This window comes from Podarcis melisellensis (genome assembly GCF_964234715.1).
Source record: "Podarcis melisellensis genome assembly, chromosome: 10".
Taxonomy (NCBI): domain Eukaryota; kingdom Metazoa; phylum Chordata; class Lepidosauria; order Squamata; family Lacertidae; genus Podarcis; species Podarcis melisellensis.
The window spans coordinates 25,015,726-25,028,086 of record NC_138542.1 but is presented as its reverse complement, the minus strand read 5'-3'; the positions used below and the strand labels follow the sequence as shown (position 1 = coordinate 25,028,086).

Below are 12,361 nucleotides of genomic sequence, written 5' to 3'. Positions count from 1 at the left end.
ACTATCTTTTACCAGCAACATCTCAAAATACATTTATCAATGTCAGTGAACCATTGGCCTTATCATAGAAGTTTGCAAACAAAGCTACCAGTGTGAATTATGACTGCAGGAAACAAAAGGAAAACAGCGCAAGATAGAATGCAACTTGATGTGTCAGTCATGTATTGCCTACCATTTTGTTTGTTTATTGAAAATATTGTGTGCCAAGCAATGTGCCACAAGACTTGCTGCCGATATTGTTGTAACAGACCAACCCTGCCAGCCTTCTGGAAAAAACTGAGTTGCTATTATGTTTAACCAGATGTAAAGTTCTACAGCGACTTGAATTCTTATTGTACTCAGAAACATATTGGTCATGATCCCAAAAATGTACACACATTAGTAGATGTCGATGATGGTGACACATGAGCCAACGTTTGTTTGGTAGGTACCACATCACCAATGGGAGGAGAGGGCAGAACCAGTGCAGATAGAAGAACCTGTTCATTTACATTCACAAACAGTGGATTTAAGTTCAGCTGTAAATTTAAACTTGAGGTCCTATATGTAAGTTCCATTGAACTCAATGTGGCTTAGCTTCAAGCAGACTTATGTACTATTAGGCATATTGCTGTGCTAATTGTATCAACATGCAAATGCTTAAATTTCTGAATACTTAGTGATTCTCTCTCTCTCACACACACACCCCTACATTGGTATTCTGTGACCAGATGCCAGCATTTTAGACAATAAAGATTTTTAGGATCTGTCTGCCGGGTTGTCTAAATATCACCTGCAGTAAGCAACACAATATGTTTTCACCAAAAAATATTTCTGCTTATATTGTTTAATAGCAGCAAGTACTAATTGTTTTATCTCTCTTTATATTGAAGGTCTCTTTTCAACAACAACAACAATAAAAAGAAGGAAGACATCATGGAATCTAAACTTAACACTACTATATGATTGTTCTGCTTCCTTTTTGACGACCTCCTGGGTGGACCACATTTTTCAAATACAACTCAATATTTATTGTTCCCCAAATATGCCTCTCTTAACTGGACAAAGTGACTGCAAAGGAGCCACATATTTCCAAGAAAGAGAGGGTTGTTGTGCTTCTGCAGCATGCGTCATTTGACAAATGCAAGTGTTTGTCTTCTCAAATGACCATCTCCTATTGAACTTAAAAAACTGTAATTGTCCAATCCTTAAGGGCCAATTACTTTTCTGGAACAGTGAGCTAAAATGAAGGACATGCCATTCAAAATTCACTTTTTACTTGGCCTAACTATCACTGTGCTAGCTGTAGATAAAAAAGCAGACTGCCCACAGTCATGTACATGTGATATAAGACCGTGGTTCACTCCAAGATCCATATACATGGAAGCTTCTACAGTGGATTGCAATGATGTAGGTCTCTCAACTTTCCCAACCCAGTTGCCTGCTGACACACAGGTTCTACTTCTACAGGCAAACAACATTAAAAAAATTGAATACCCAGCAGACTTCCCAGTAAACCTTACTGGTTTGGATTTATCTCAGAACAGTTTATCATCAGTGGCCAATATTGAACTTCGGAAGATACCCCAACTTCTTTCAGTGTATCTGGAAGAAAACAAACTTACAGAGTTGCCAGACAAATGTCTCACTGGGCTGAACAATCTCCAAGAGCTCTACATTAATCACAACCTGCTTTCCACAATTGCACCAGGAGCCTTCACAGGTCTTTATAATCTTCTTAGACTTCATCTCAATTCCAATAGTCTGCAAGTGATCAACAGCAAGTGGTTTGAAGCTATTCCTAATCTGGAGATTCTTATGATTGGAGAAAACCCAATTATCAGAATCGAAGATATGAACTTTAAGCCCCTTATCAATCTGCGGAGCCTGGTTTTAGCAGGCATCAATCTCACAGAAATACCAGATAATGCCTTGGCTGGCCTTGACAATTTAGAAAGCATCTCTTTCTATGACAACAGATTAGTAAAAGTGCCCCACGCTGCTCTTCAAAAGGCTACTAACCTTAAATTTTTAGATTTAAATAAGAACCCCATTAACAGAATACGAAGAGGAGATTTTAGCAATATGATACACCTCAAAGAATTGGGAATTAATAACATGCCTGAACTGATATCTATTGATAACCTGGCAGTTGACAATTTGCCAGACTTGAGAAAAATAGAAGCTACGAATAACCCCAGACTGTCATACGTACACCCAAATGCATTCTATCGACTTCCCCGATTGGAATCACTCATGCTCAACAGTAATGCACTCAGTGCCCTGTACCGCAGTACAATTGAATCTTTGCCTAATCTCAAGGAAATCAGCATACACAGCAACCCAATCCGGTGTGATTGCGTCATCCGATGGATTAATATGAATAAAACTAGCATTAGGTTCATGGAGCCAGAATCATTATTTTGTGTAGATCCTCCTGAATTTCAGGGCCAGAATGTGAGGAAGGTTCATTTTAGAGAAATGATGGAAATCTGCCTTCCACTGATAGCCCCAGAAAGTTTTCCCTCCAACATAAATATAGAAACAGGCAGCTATATTTCTTTACACTGCAGAGCGACAGCGGAACCAGAGCCTGAAGTGTATTGGATAACTCCATCTGGACATAAACTTTTGCCCAACACTGTTTCTCTTAAATATTATGTACATTCAGAAGGAACGCTAGATATCAGTGATATAACACAAAAAGAAAGTGGCTTATACACATGCATAGCAACTAATTTGGTTGGTGCAGATTTAAAATCCATTATGATTAATGTGGATGGTTCTTTTCCCCAGGATAACCATAAATCTTTGTCTATTAAGGTAGAAGACGTGCGATCTAATTCTGTACTTCTGTCCTGGAAAGCAACTTCCAAAATAGTGAAATCCGCCATCAGATGGACTGCCTTTCCCAAAGATGGAAATTCTCTGGCTTCTCGGAGCACTCGAATTCCATCCCATATAAAAGTCTATAATTTTACACATCTAACCCCGTCCACGGAATATACAATTTGTATGGACATCCCCACTGTCCAATTACAGAATGCAAGACAGTGCGTCAACATTGCAACAAAAGGGTTGGATCCAGCAATGGCAAATTATGAGAAGAACAACATCACTACATTGTTTGTCTGTCTTGCTACACTTTTGGGATTCTTTTGTGTGGTTTCTCTCTTCAGCTGCGTCTCTCATGAAATGAACTGTGATGCAGGACACAGCTACTTCAGGAATTACCTGAAGAAACAATCCTTTTCCTTCAGTGAGCTTTACCCTCCTCTAATCAGTCTTTGGGATACTAACAAAGAGAAAAGCACAGCACTCGAAGTCCAAGCAACAGTCATAGGTGTTCCAGCTAATATGTCATGAGATACCAATGTTACTGTACTAGTGTGCTAAACTGGGGTGCACAAGACTAAATAATTGTGCTCAATAAAAAAGCAAAAAAAAAAAAGTATCCCTCTACAAAAATCAAAACCTTGGACTTAGCAGATGGTGATAGTTACAAATACAAATATTTGCCGGTGTGGTATTTTTTTAAAACAAACACCTGTCTTTGAAGAATTCTGTGCCAACCAAATTGTTTTCTAGGACTTTATAGTGTGACTTCTTACAATCTAAGAGGCACTCAATGCTGTCTATACAGTGCAAGTAGAGGAGAAAATTTTATGTATTTGTTGTTTTTTTAATTAAATGTAGAAATAGTGGAATTGAGTAATACCCTCCTCCTGTGTTATATGACACACATTAGCCACGAGTTTTTGCAGTGAACTAGAATTGACCCGTGGTGTGATGAATTGGACAAATTCTGTAGAGTAGAAACAGTGAGTATGTGAAACTTTTTTTATGAGGAAAAATACATTTTTGAGTACAATCAATATATTTTGGACTTCTTTCTTTCTAAATAAGTTCTTTTTGGGATTTACTGGAACATGCTGTGCAACACCAACATTTTAATATCCAGTAAATACACACAAACTTGCAGGCCTGATTGCATCAAATATATTTCAGGCTGTGTACTTGCAATAAAGGACACAATAAAACACTTTCTGAAGTATTCACATAAATGTTTAGGAAAGGTGTTTCATTGGCTGAACACCAGGGCCAATTCCCACTACATTGTGTTGTGTTTTGTTTTTAAAAAGAACAAAACAAAACAGCAAAAAACCTTATTGGAGCTGTATTTAATTTGTAATCTATGAAGCGCTCAGCAGCTTCTAGTCAAAAATCATAGTACTATAATCATTTCTGTATATTTTAAAACAATTGAATGCCCCAAAGTCATGGATCCATTTTCATACAAGCCATTACCATAATCATTCTGATTTTACAGACTAGCTATTATTGAGTAGAAAACTGAAACAAGATGAGCTGTGTAAACATCTGCATTTACTTAACTGGGCCACACCATTTGAACTGAAAGAGTATTTGGATTAAAAATTAACAGAATGCTGATATTATTCCCAGAGGGAGCTGGTTGATCACAATGGGAAACTGGATTTGGAACTAGATGGCACTTTGGTGTGATCCATCAGGGTTTTCTTGCATACCGTTCAAGAAGTAACTATTGTTAGCAATGAATCTTTTCTGTAGATGTATCATGCTTTCAAACTGCATGTCTCAAAGAAACCAACCAGATTAGATTCTGTGATTTACCCAGACTTCATTCAAATCAAATGAAGAATTCTAGGTAACTCAGCCTGGCTGCATATGCACATTTGAGTATCAAGGCTTGGTATATTGAAAATATTTATTTGCTTTTCTGGTGCGTTTGCAGTGTTCAGGACTAATAATAATAATAATAATCCTAAATCCAATAGAGATTAAATCATCAATAACAACAAAAATAAAGAGCTATAAAAATGAAAGCAGGTCAGATGCAATCAAAATAACCATCATCACCAAAATAAGAGTCAGCCACAAAAGTGTAGAATTGTGATTTACAGTCTCCTCTAATTTTGAGGAAAATGTATACCACCGGAGTTGGAAATAAGCTACATGATTACAATGATAATAACTGGATTGTGCAGCCTGTTCATGTCAGAGCTGATGTCCAACAAATTCCTAAAGAATTAACAAGAATATCAAGAACTGGGAAGAAGCAAGGCAGAAATAGCCAATATGCAGGGAAAATAACAGGGCCAGCTCTGCACATACAGCAGGATGAAGTGACCTGCTTCAGGTGGCACCATAAGGGAGACATGGATAAATGGGCAGGAATTGACTTCTGAATGGTGCTACAAGATGAGGGCACCATTTGGGTTCTGCAGGGGGGGATTGGGCTGGCATTGAACAGGAAGGTATAGAGATGAGTAGAATGCCAGCAGCTTTGTCCTTAGAAGAAGGTAAGTAGCTGAAATTCAAGAGCAGAAAGAGAGACTCTATAGGTTAAAAGTATGCAATGCTGTCTCATGGATTTCCTGAATCATCAGGAGACAACTCAGTCAAGAAGGCTGAGGGTGGTTTGGGTGTCAGCAGCATCCCCTTTGGCACAGTCAAAGATATGATATGATGACAATATGATGCTACATTCTTGCTGAGGTTTAAATAGCTCTGAGTATGGTCAGTGCCTGGAAAGTACCCGGGACCCCAATATACGCTCCCTTATCTTCCTTTGAAGAAGAAAGACAGGTACATATGCTATAAATGAATGAAAAAAACTGCCCCCCAATTCTGGCCTTCTGTCTTAGCAAGGCTTTGCATTGGTGGAAGGGAGTATTTTGGCTCAATGGGCCAGATTCTTATCAGAATGTGCCTTGCAGGTCAAAATTGACAGGTTGGCCATCTGTCAATCACCTATCTTCATAAATGACATCAAAGGATTTGGTGCTTTGAAGTTGGGGGCTTCAAAGTACTAGCAAGCAACATATCACTGCTAAAAGTAAGGTGTTCCCACCTTCATTTTGCCAGCCACTTCACTGAAAACCCATTTGGGGTGAAACAGCTGCTGAAACAAAGCAGAGAAAAAACACTCAGAATAACCTTTCACATCAGCTGATGCAGATGGGAGTAAGCCAACCAAATCGCTGTCAGGTGTTTTGGAAACTGCTCAAGAAAGCTTTGACAAAGCTCTGCCCTTAACTCCATGACATCAGGGGTAGGGCAGGTAGGCATGGCTTGCCCAAAACAGCCTTATGGACCAAATGGGGAAACCTAGTGATTGGCCTACAAGGTAGAGGCTCCCCACTCCTGCTTTAAATAAAGTTGGAGAGATAGCAAGACCTACTCTTTAAGATTGACAATTCATTCAAATTCATTCAAATTAGGATGTGAAAATGTGACATTTCAGAGTCAAAATATAATTTGAAGGCAGGACACTAAAAACTAAAATTTGCCCCAACACCCAAAATTAAGTAACTTAAATTTCTTAAGAGTCTGAAAATTTACTCAACATTTAAAATTTAAAATTTCAAAAATCTATTTAGGTAGGAAGTGTGCAATTTTTCCACAACCCAAAAAAATCCTGCCAAGAATGTTATCTCTACAAATCACAGTGCTTTCTTAGTGTTTATGTGTCCTCTTTCTATACAGAGACTGCTGTGTTCGGTCTGCCACTGATTGTCACAACAACAAATCCCCCTTGAAAGCAAGTCATTAATTACTAAAAGTTCATCTTAAATTATGACAATTTCTTTCTGGGTCATTTTTAGTCATTGTTTGAAGGCTACAAGAGATTTCCACAGAAGCTTTAAAGGCCAAAATGGGATGTGTGTGGGTCCCAGTGGTAATTCTATAATATCCAAAATATGTATCTTTATGAATTGAGTATGTTTCACTGAGCACACTCTTTACAAACCTGATGAATCGCTATCACACACATGCCGACATTAGAATTTATCAGCCAGACGTGCCCATACATCACGAGAGATTTCAGCACCGAGGACAGAGCTCTTAGAGGCAGGCTATTTATCAAGCACACAATACTTGAAATATGACCTATTATAAAGTCAGCACTGTATAGGTCAGCAAGAACTTGTTCATGTATCTTGTATGTTTGTCTTATGAGACAAAGTACATTTAAAACCAGTTACTGATATAGCACAGGGGTTAGAATTACATTGTTTCAAAGAACGCAGCTGAGACAAATGGCAAAAAATAAATAAAAATAGCCACACACAAAGAGCACTTTGCCATAAGTATGCCAATAAGAACTTATTTCTTGGATGAAATCAGCAGTTCTTACACTTCCCTGCAGAGGCGCCATCTTCGAAAGAACATTAAGAGGGCCTGGCGTAACATCCTGACAGTGCATGTACAACATCACACAACATCCTGACAACGTTCCACGCCCAGCTCCATTTTTGGCCTTAACAATAGGGGGGCAGCCCCCTTTAAAAAAAGAGCCTCAGCCCCCTGGAGCCAGTGCCTATGCTTCCTTGTGTAATTTACTGTAATGCAGAATTCCACCCAGAGTCTTCCTTAAAGCAGAAGAATTTACTCAAATAATCTAAAATGCTATCTTCCACATAACTGATACATAAGTGCAGTTTTTGCTTGAAAGATTCAAACTATCACAGTGGTACCTCAGGTTACATACTCTTCAGGTTACATATGCTTCCGGTTACAGACTCCGCTAACCCAGAAATATTACCTCGGGTTAAGAACTTTGCTTCAGGATGAGAACAGAAATCGTGCAGCAGCGGTGCAGCGGTGCAGCGGCAGCAGGAGGCCCCATTAGCTAAAGTGGTGCTTCAGGTCAAGAACAGTTTCGGGTTAAGAACGGACCTCTGGAATGAATTAAGTACTTAACCCGAGGTACCACTGTATATGTGTGTCCAGGCACTTGCCTGAAAATGCAGAGCTGGATTAGGGCAGGGGGCACATGGAAGTCCTTCCCTCAACATCCCCATGTGCATGACCCTACCTCTTCAGTCATACAACATTCCCTGTTTAGAGGGGTAGGTCTTAAGGGAGCTTTTTACCCATGTTCACTTGAATGCACGTAGAACACCTTTAGTAGTCAAGGACCTTTATCAGGCTCTCCAACTGTGTAAAAGGCTCTGCTCACATTCAGGTGAACACGAGTAGAAGCACCATGCAGATCCTCCTAGCAAAATGTGGGAAATGTTGAGGATTAAATAGATGGGGTTTTGTTATTTCCTTGACATCTGATAGGAGGGTGTTCCACAGGGCGGGCACCACTTCCGAGAAGGCCCTCTTTTTAACATTCATTCAAGTTTTTTGTAATTTGGAAATAGTATCCCTCTTCAAGAATTAGGCACAATGTTCTCCATGCATCACACGATTTCATGACGGTAACATGGCTCCTGCAATAAGTTAAGGAAGTTCACAGACGGAAAGTTTCCTGTTCACTTCATCTGGATTCCCACCAAAAGCCTTTCTGGATGACTGGAGCCCCTCCTGGACAATGTGGGGTAGAACATGGGGGTGTAGCATGAGCAGAAGTCAATCAACACTAGGTTTGGCTGGTGGAAAGTTTTCCATCGCTCCCCAGCACCCCCTTGTGCCCATATCATTCTGAAGGGCCCCTCAAAAGAGGCCTTTGGGGAGCACAGTTGATTGCAGCTGGGAAAAAGGAATCAGAAAATTTCCTTCCATGGATGTTCTTAGGTTAACTTAGGTAAGGATCCATATAACATTAAAATGTTTCTACTTAGTGAAGCTCATAAATAAATACATTTTCTCACACACTTTTTCATGATGGTTTAAAATGGAAAAGGGCTATTGCGTATTCATAAAGTTTTTACTAAAAATAGTGAATTGAACTGATATGAGAAAATTCTGTTTCTGGTAAATTTAGAATATACTGTACAGTGTAGGTTTTTCTTCCGAGAGAGAGAAAGTCCTGTTTTATAAAATGCTTAAGAATCACATATTAATTATGCCATGCTTTTGTACACCATAGCTGCAATCCCATTTACTCTCCCACATTTTCCAGAACTGTATAATTTTATCATCATTTTAAAATCATTCCTAAATGTGCCACTTGCAGAAGGTTGAAATAAAAATTAGGGGAGGCAACACAAGCTAGATAGATGTCTAATAACCATGCATGCCAGAATTTCATTCAAACACAGAAACAGAATGTAGACGATGCCCTCCTTAGTGGTTTAAAACTACTGTCATTATTCAAATAAAAAAATAGGTTGTATATACCTACAAAGCCAAATGTGGGTGGCTTCTAGATGCTACAATACACAGACGAAGTTTAAGTGACTCTGCCTTCCTGTCACCATATTTCTGCTTTTCACCCAAAGAGTTGTGGAACTAGGGAATTTTAGATCTTAGACTTAATGGTAGGATGGGACACTTTAGACTGCCATGTGAAATACCGTACTGCAGCTGTGAAGCAGTCACTTAATATATCTCTTCTGCAGCCTTGATACTTTACAGGAAAACAAACCACCACCTCCACACACAAAAAGTTTGCCAAACCTGATTGGAAAATAAATAAATACTGTGAGCATGTGCAGTTCCGCATTTTAAATTCACTTTAATCACAGCACCATCATAAGTACTGGGATAAAATTTGGTTTGCTTTGGCTGCTCTGAAGTTAAACACATTTACTTGGAAAGAGCACCACTGTGTTGTTGAAAAAGATAATTGGGTTGTATTTCAACAAGTCCTACTCAGAGCAGACTCATTACAATTAATGCACCTAAGTTGTTGTTTAGTCGTTTAGTCGTGTCCGGCTATTCGTGGACCAGAGCACGCCAGGCACTCCTGTCTTCCACTGCCTCCTGCCTTCCACTGCCTTGGTCAAACTTATGTTAGTAGCTTCAAGAACACTGTCCAACCATCTCATCCTCTGTCGTCCCCTTCTCCTTGTGCCCTCAATCTTTCCCAACATCAGGGTCTTTTCCAGGGAGTCTTCTCTTCTCATGAGATGGCCAAAGTATTGGAGCCTCAGCTTCAGGATCTATCTTTCCAGTGAGCACTCAGGGCTGATTTCCTTAATTATGGATAGGTTTGGTCTTCTTGCAGTCCATGGGACTCTCAAGAGTCTCCTCCAGCACCATAATTCAAAAGCATCAATTCTTCAGCGATCAGCCTTCTTTATGGGCCAGCTCTCACTTCCATACATCACTACTGGGAAAACCATAGCTTTAAGTATACAGACCTTTGTCGGCAAGGTGATGTCTCTGCTTTTTAAGATGCAGTCTAGGCAGCACCTAAGTCAACCATGCCCATAAATGTCAATTGGACTACTCTGAGTAGCACCAGCATTGAAACTCACCCACTGTGTTTTAAAAGTAAAAATAAAAGGCATCTATGAACATGTGCATGCCTGGTCAGCTTTCTTCTGACTATAAAATGCTTTTGAAAGCAAGCAAGCTGTGTCAACCTACATTAGTCCCAACAGGTCATGGCATGCTCCGGCAGGGCCTGTTTGCTGGTTTTCCTCCATCAGCTGCTCTCTGGGTGGCCAGTTGGGACCACCTGAGCTAGAGGGCTCTGGACATCAGTTCCAAGGTCCAGGTCTACATGTACTACTGTCTAGATATATGAATAGCATTCTCCCATACATTTGGACTCAGGGCAGACTACCCAAACATTTACTATTTTACATATTTCTACTCTTTATACTTGAGGCAAGTTGTAACAGAACATCTGTATAGCTCAGCTGGTAGAGCATGAGACTTTTAATTGGGCAAAAGATTCCTTATATATATATATATGCACATCCATCAGCTTTCCCTCTTCTCCTATGTACTAACCTGTGGAGAGCTGGAGTATAACCCTCATCAGCCCCAAGCAAGCATAACCAATGGCCAGGTTAGAGAAGGCTGTTCTAGTGGTTCAGTGCATTCACTAACTGCTTATACATACAGGTAAGCTACGACACAGCACTACAATCTAAATACTTATATCATGGTTACTTAAAGAGCTATCTTGCAAAAAGAAGAGAAAGGTAAGAAATGTGTTTGGTTGGTTGGTTGGTTGGTTGGTTGGTTGGTTGGTTGGTTGGTTGGTTGGTTGTTTTTTTAAAAAGGTCTTAGACAACACTGGCCATCAGCCTTTCCCTCTTAAAATGGTAAGATCAACACATATTTTCTGAGGGATGAAAAAGGAGAAAGAATGATGATGACAGTGCAGTATGGACATTTTATTCACCATTTAAACACGGAAGCTGACATATCCTAAGTGCCCTTATAAAACAGCAAGATAACACCTGTGCCCTTCTTATGTAAATGAATAGCTTGATCTGGTCCTACCTGCTATCTCCTTGCTTGCTGTCTTGTATGCCTGTCTGTCAGTACTGAAAGAAAGATAAAGAACTGCAGCTGGGTAAGACTATTAAGAGCTTTCACCCACCCTCTAACAATTCCATTGTATTCACCATATATTGCTCATTGTAGAGGGTCTCATTACGGATCATCCCAGGTGTGTTTGTTTATCTCTGTTTTACCATTGACAGGCAGGTGCAGAAGATAACAAAAATAAGCAACCACATAGTAGGCAGAACAAGATCAAGGTCTCCCCCCCCCCCCGAAAACTGATACATACAGGTGCTATCTTGCTCTTCTATAAGAGGGCACAAGATAATACACCAGCCCCATGTTTGCTATCTCTTCTTCCTTAATTTTCACCTGGAATAGGTAAATAAGAGGCAAAACACGCGTATGTGGGATTGAATTAGGACCATGTTTTACTCAATACAGATCTCAGCAGAGGGTAAGCACCATGTGGGAGCAACCAGAACCCAACCAAACCTGGGTGAGCCACCTCACATGGTTTGATTATAGCCCATTACATAAGCCTCACTCTTAAGATGAATATGGACACTTCCTGACCCAAGTCTTAGATGAGGGCCCCACAATTCCTGGTGGGTGAGATCAGGCAGTCCCAAAGGCATTCCATGTCTAGCCTTACAGGTCACAACCCAGAGGGGCAGACATCCAAATATGTCCTCCACCTCCAAAAGTTCCAAAGGGTGCTCACCGCCTCATTTTACAACTCTTGCACTTCTAACAAGGCTCACAGGATAATATAGCAGCTCTTATGTTCCCTAACTTTTCTTTCTCAACATCCATCCATCTCTTTTATTGTAAAATGAATTTACTGACAAATCATACAATTTGGATGGCCGGCAACACAATTAACAACTTCCGTTAATTACATAATTACCTCCACTGATGCCAACCAACAAACTGCACAGTGGTTATTGAGCTCCTAAGTATTTTGCTCTTCTCAAAACCTCACAGTTTCCTACCAAACAGTCTTGCTCTGTCTCTTTCTAGCCAGAAGTTGTCAGTTTGGAGACATTCCAAGTAATAACACTCAGTTTGGTTTAATGTATAGTCTCCAAAGTTAATGCTGTGTGCTCAACCAAGCTCCATACCCCCAATGTTCATGGTGCTTCATTGTACTTTGGCTACAATGAGTCAACTTCAGAGTGTGAAAAGTTGCCTGCCAATGCCA

General features: G+C 40.0%; 2 protein-coding genes across 4 annotated transcripts in view; one reads left to right on the top strand and one right to left on the bottom strand.

Moving 5' to 3' along the window:
• Positions 1–3,854, top strand: part of LRRN3 (leucine rich repeat neuronal 3) — a 46,070-nt gene extending 42,216 nt beyond the window's left edge. For both annotated transcript variants that reach the window (XM_081928975.1, XM_081928976.1), the window contains one exon: positions 873–3,854. In XM_081928975.1, the coding sequence (XP_081785101.1) occupies positions 1,225–3,345 (2,121 nt within the window). In that variant the 5' untranslated portion in view covers positions 873–1,224 and the 3' untranslated portion in view covers positions 3,346–3,854. The remainder of the gene's footprint in view (positions 1–872) is intronic.
• The window catches only part of IMMP2L (inner mitochondrial membrane peptidase subunit 2), a 476,940-nt gene that overhangs the window by 311,081 nt on the left and 153,498 nt on the right, over positions 1–12,361 (bottom strand). The window lies entirely within an intron of this gene.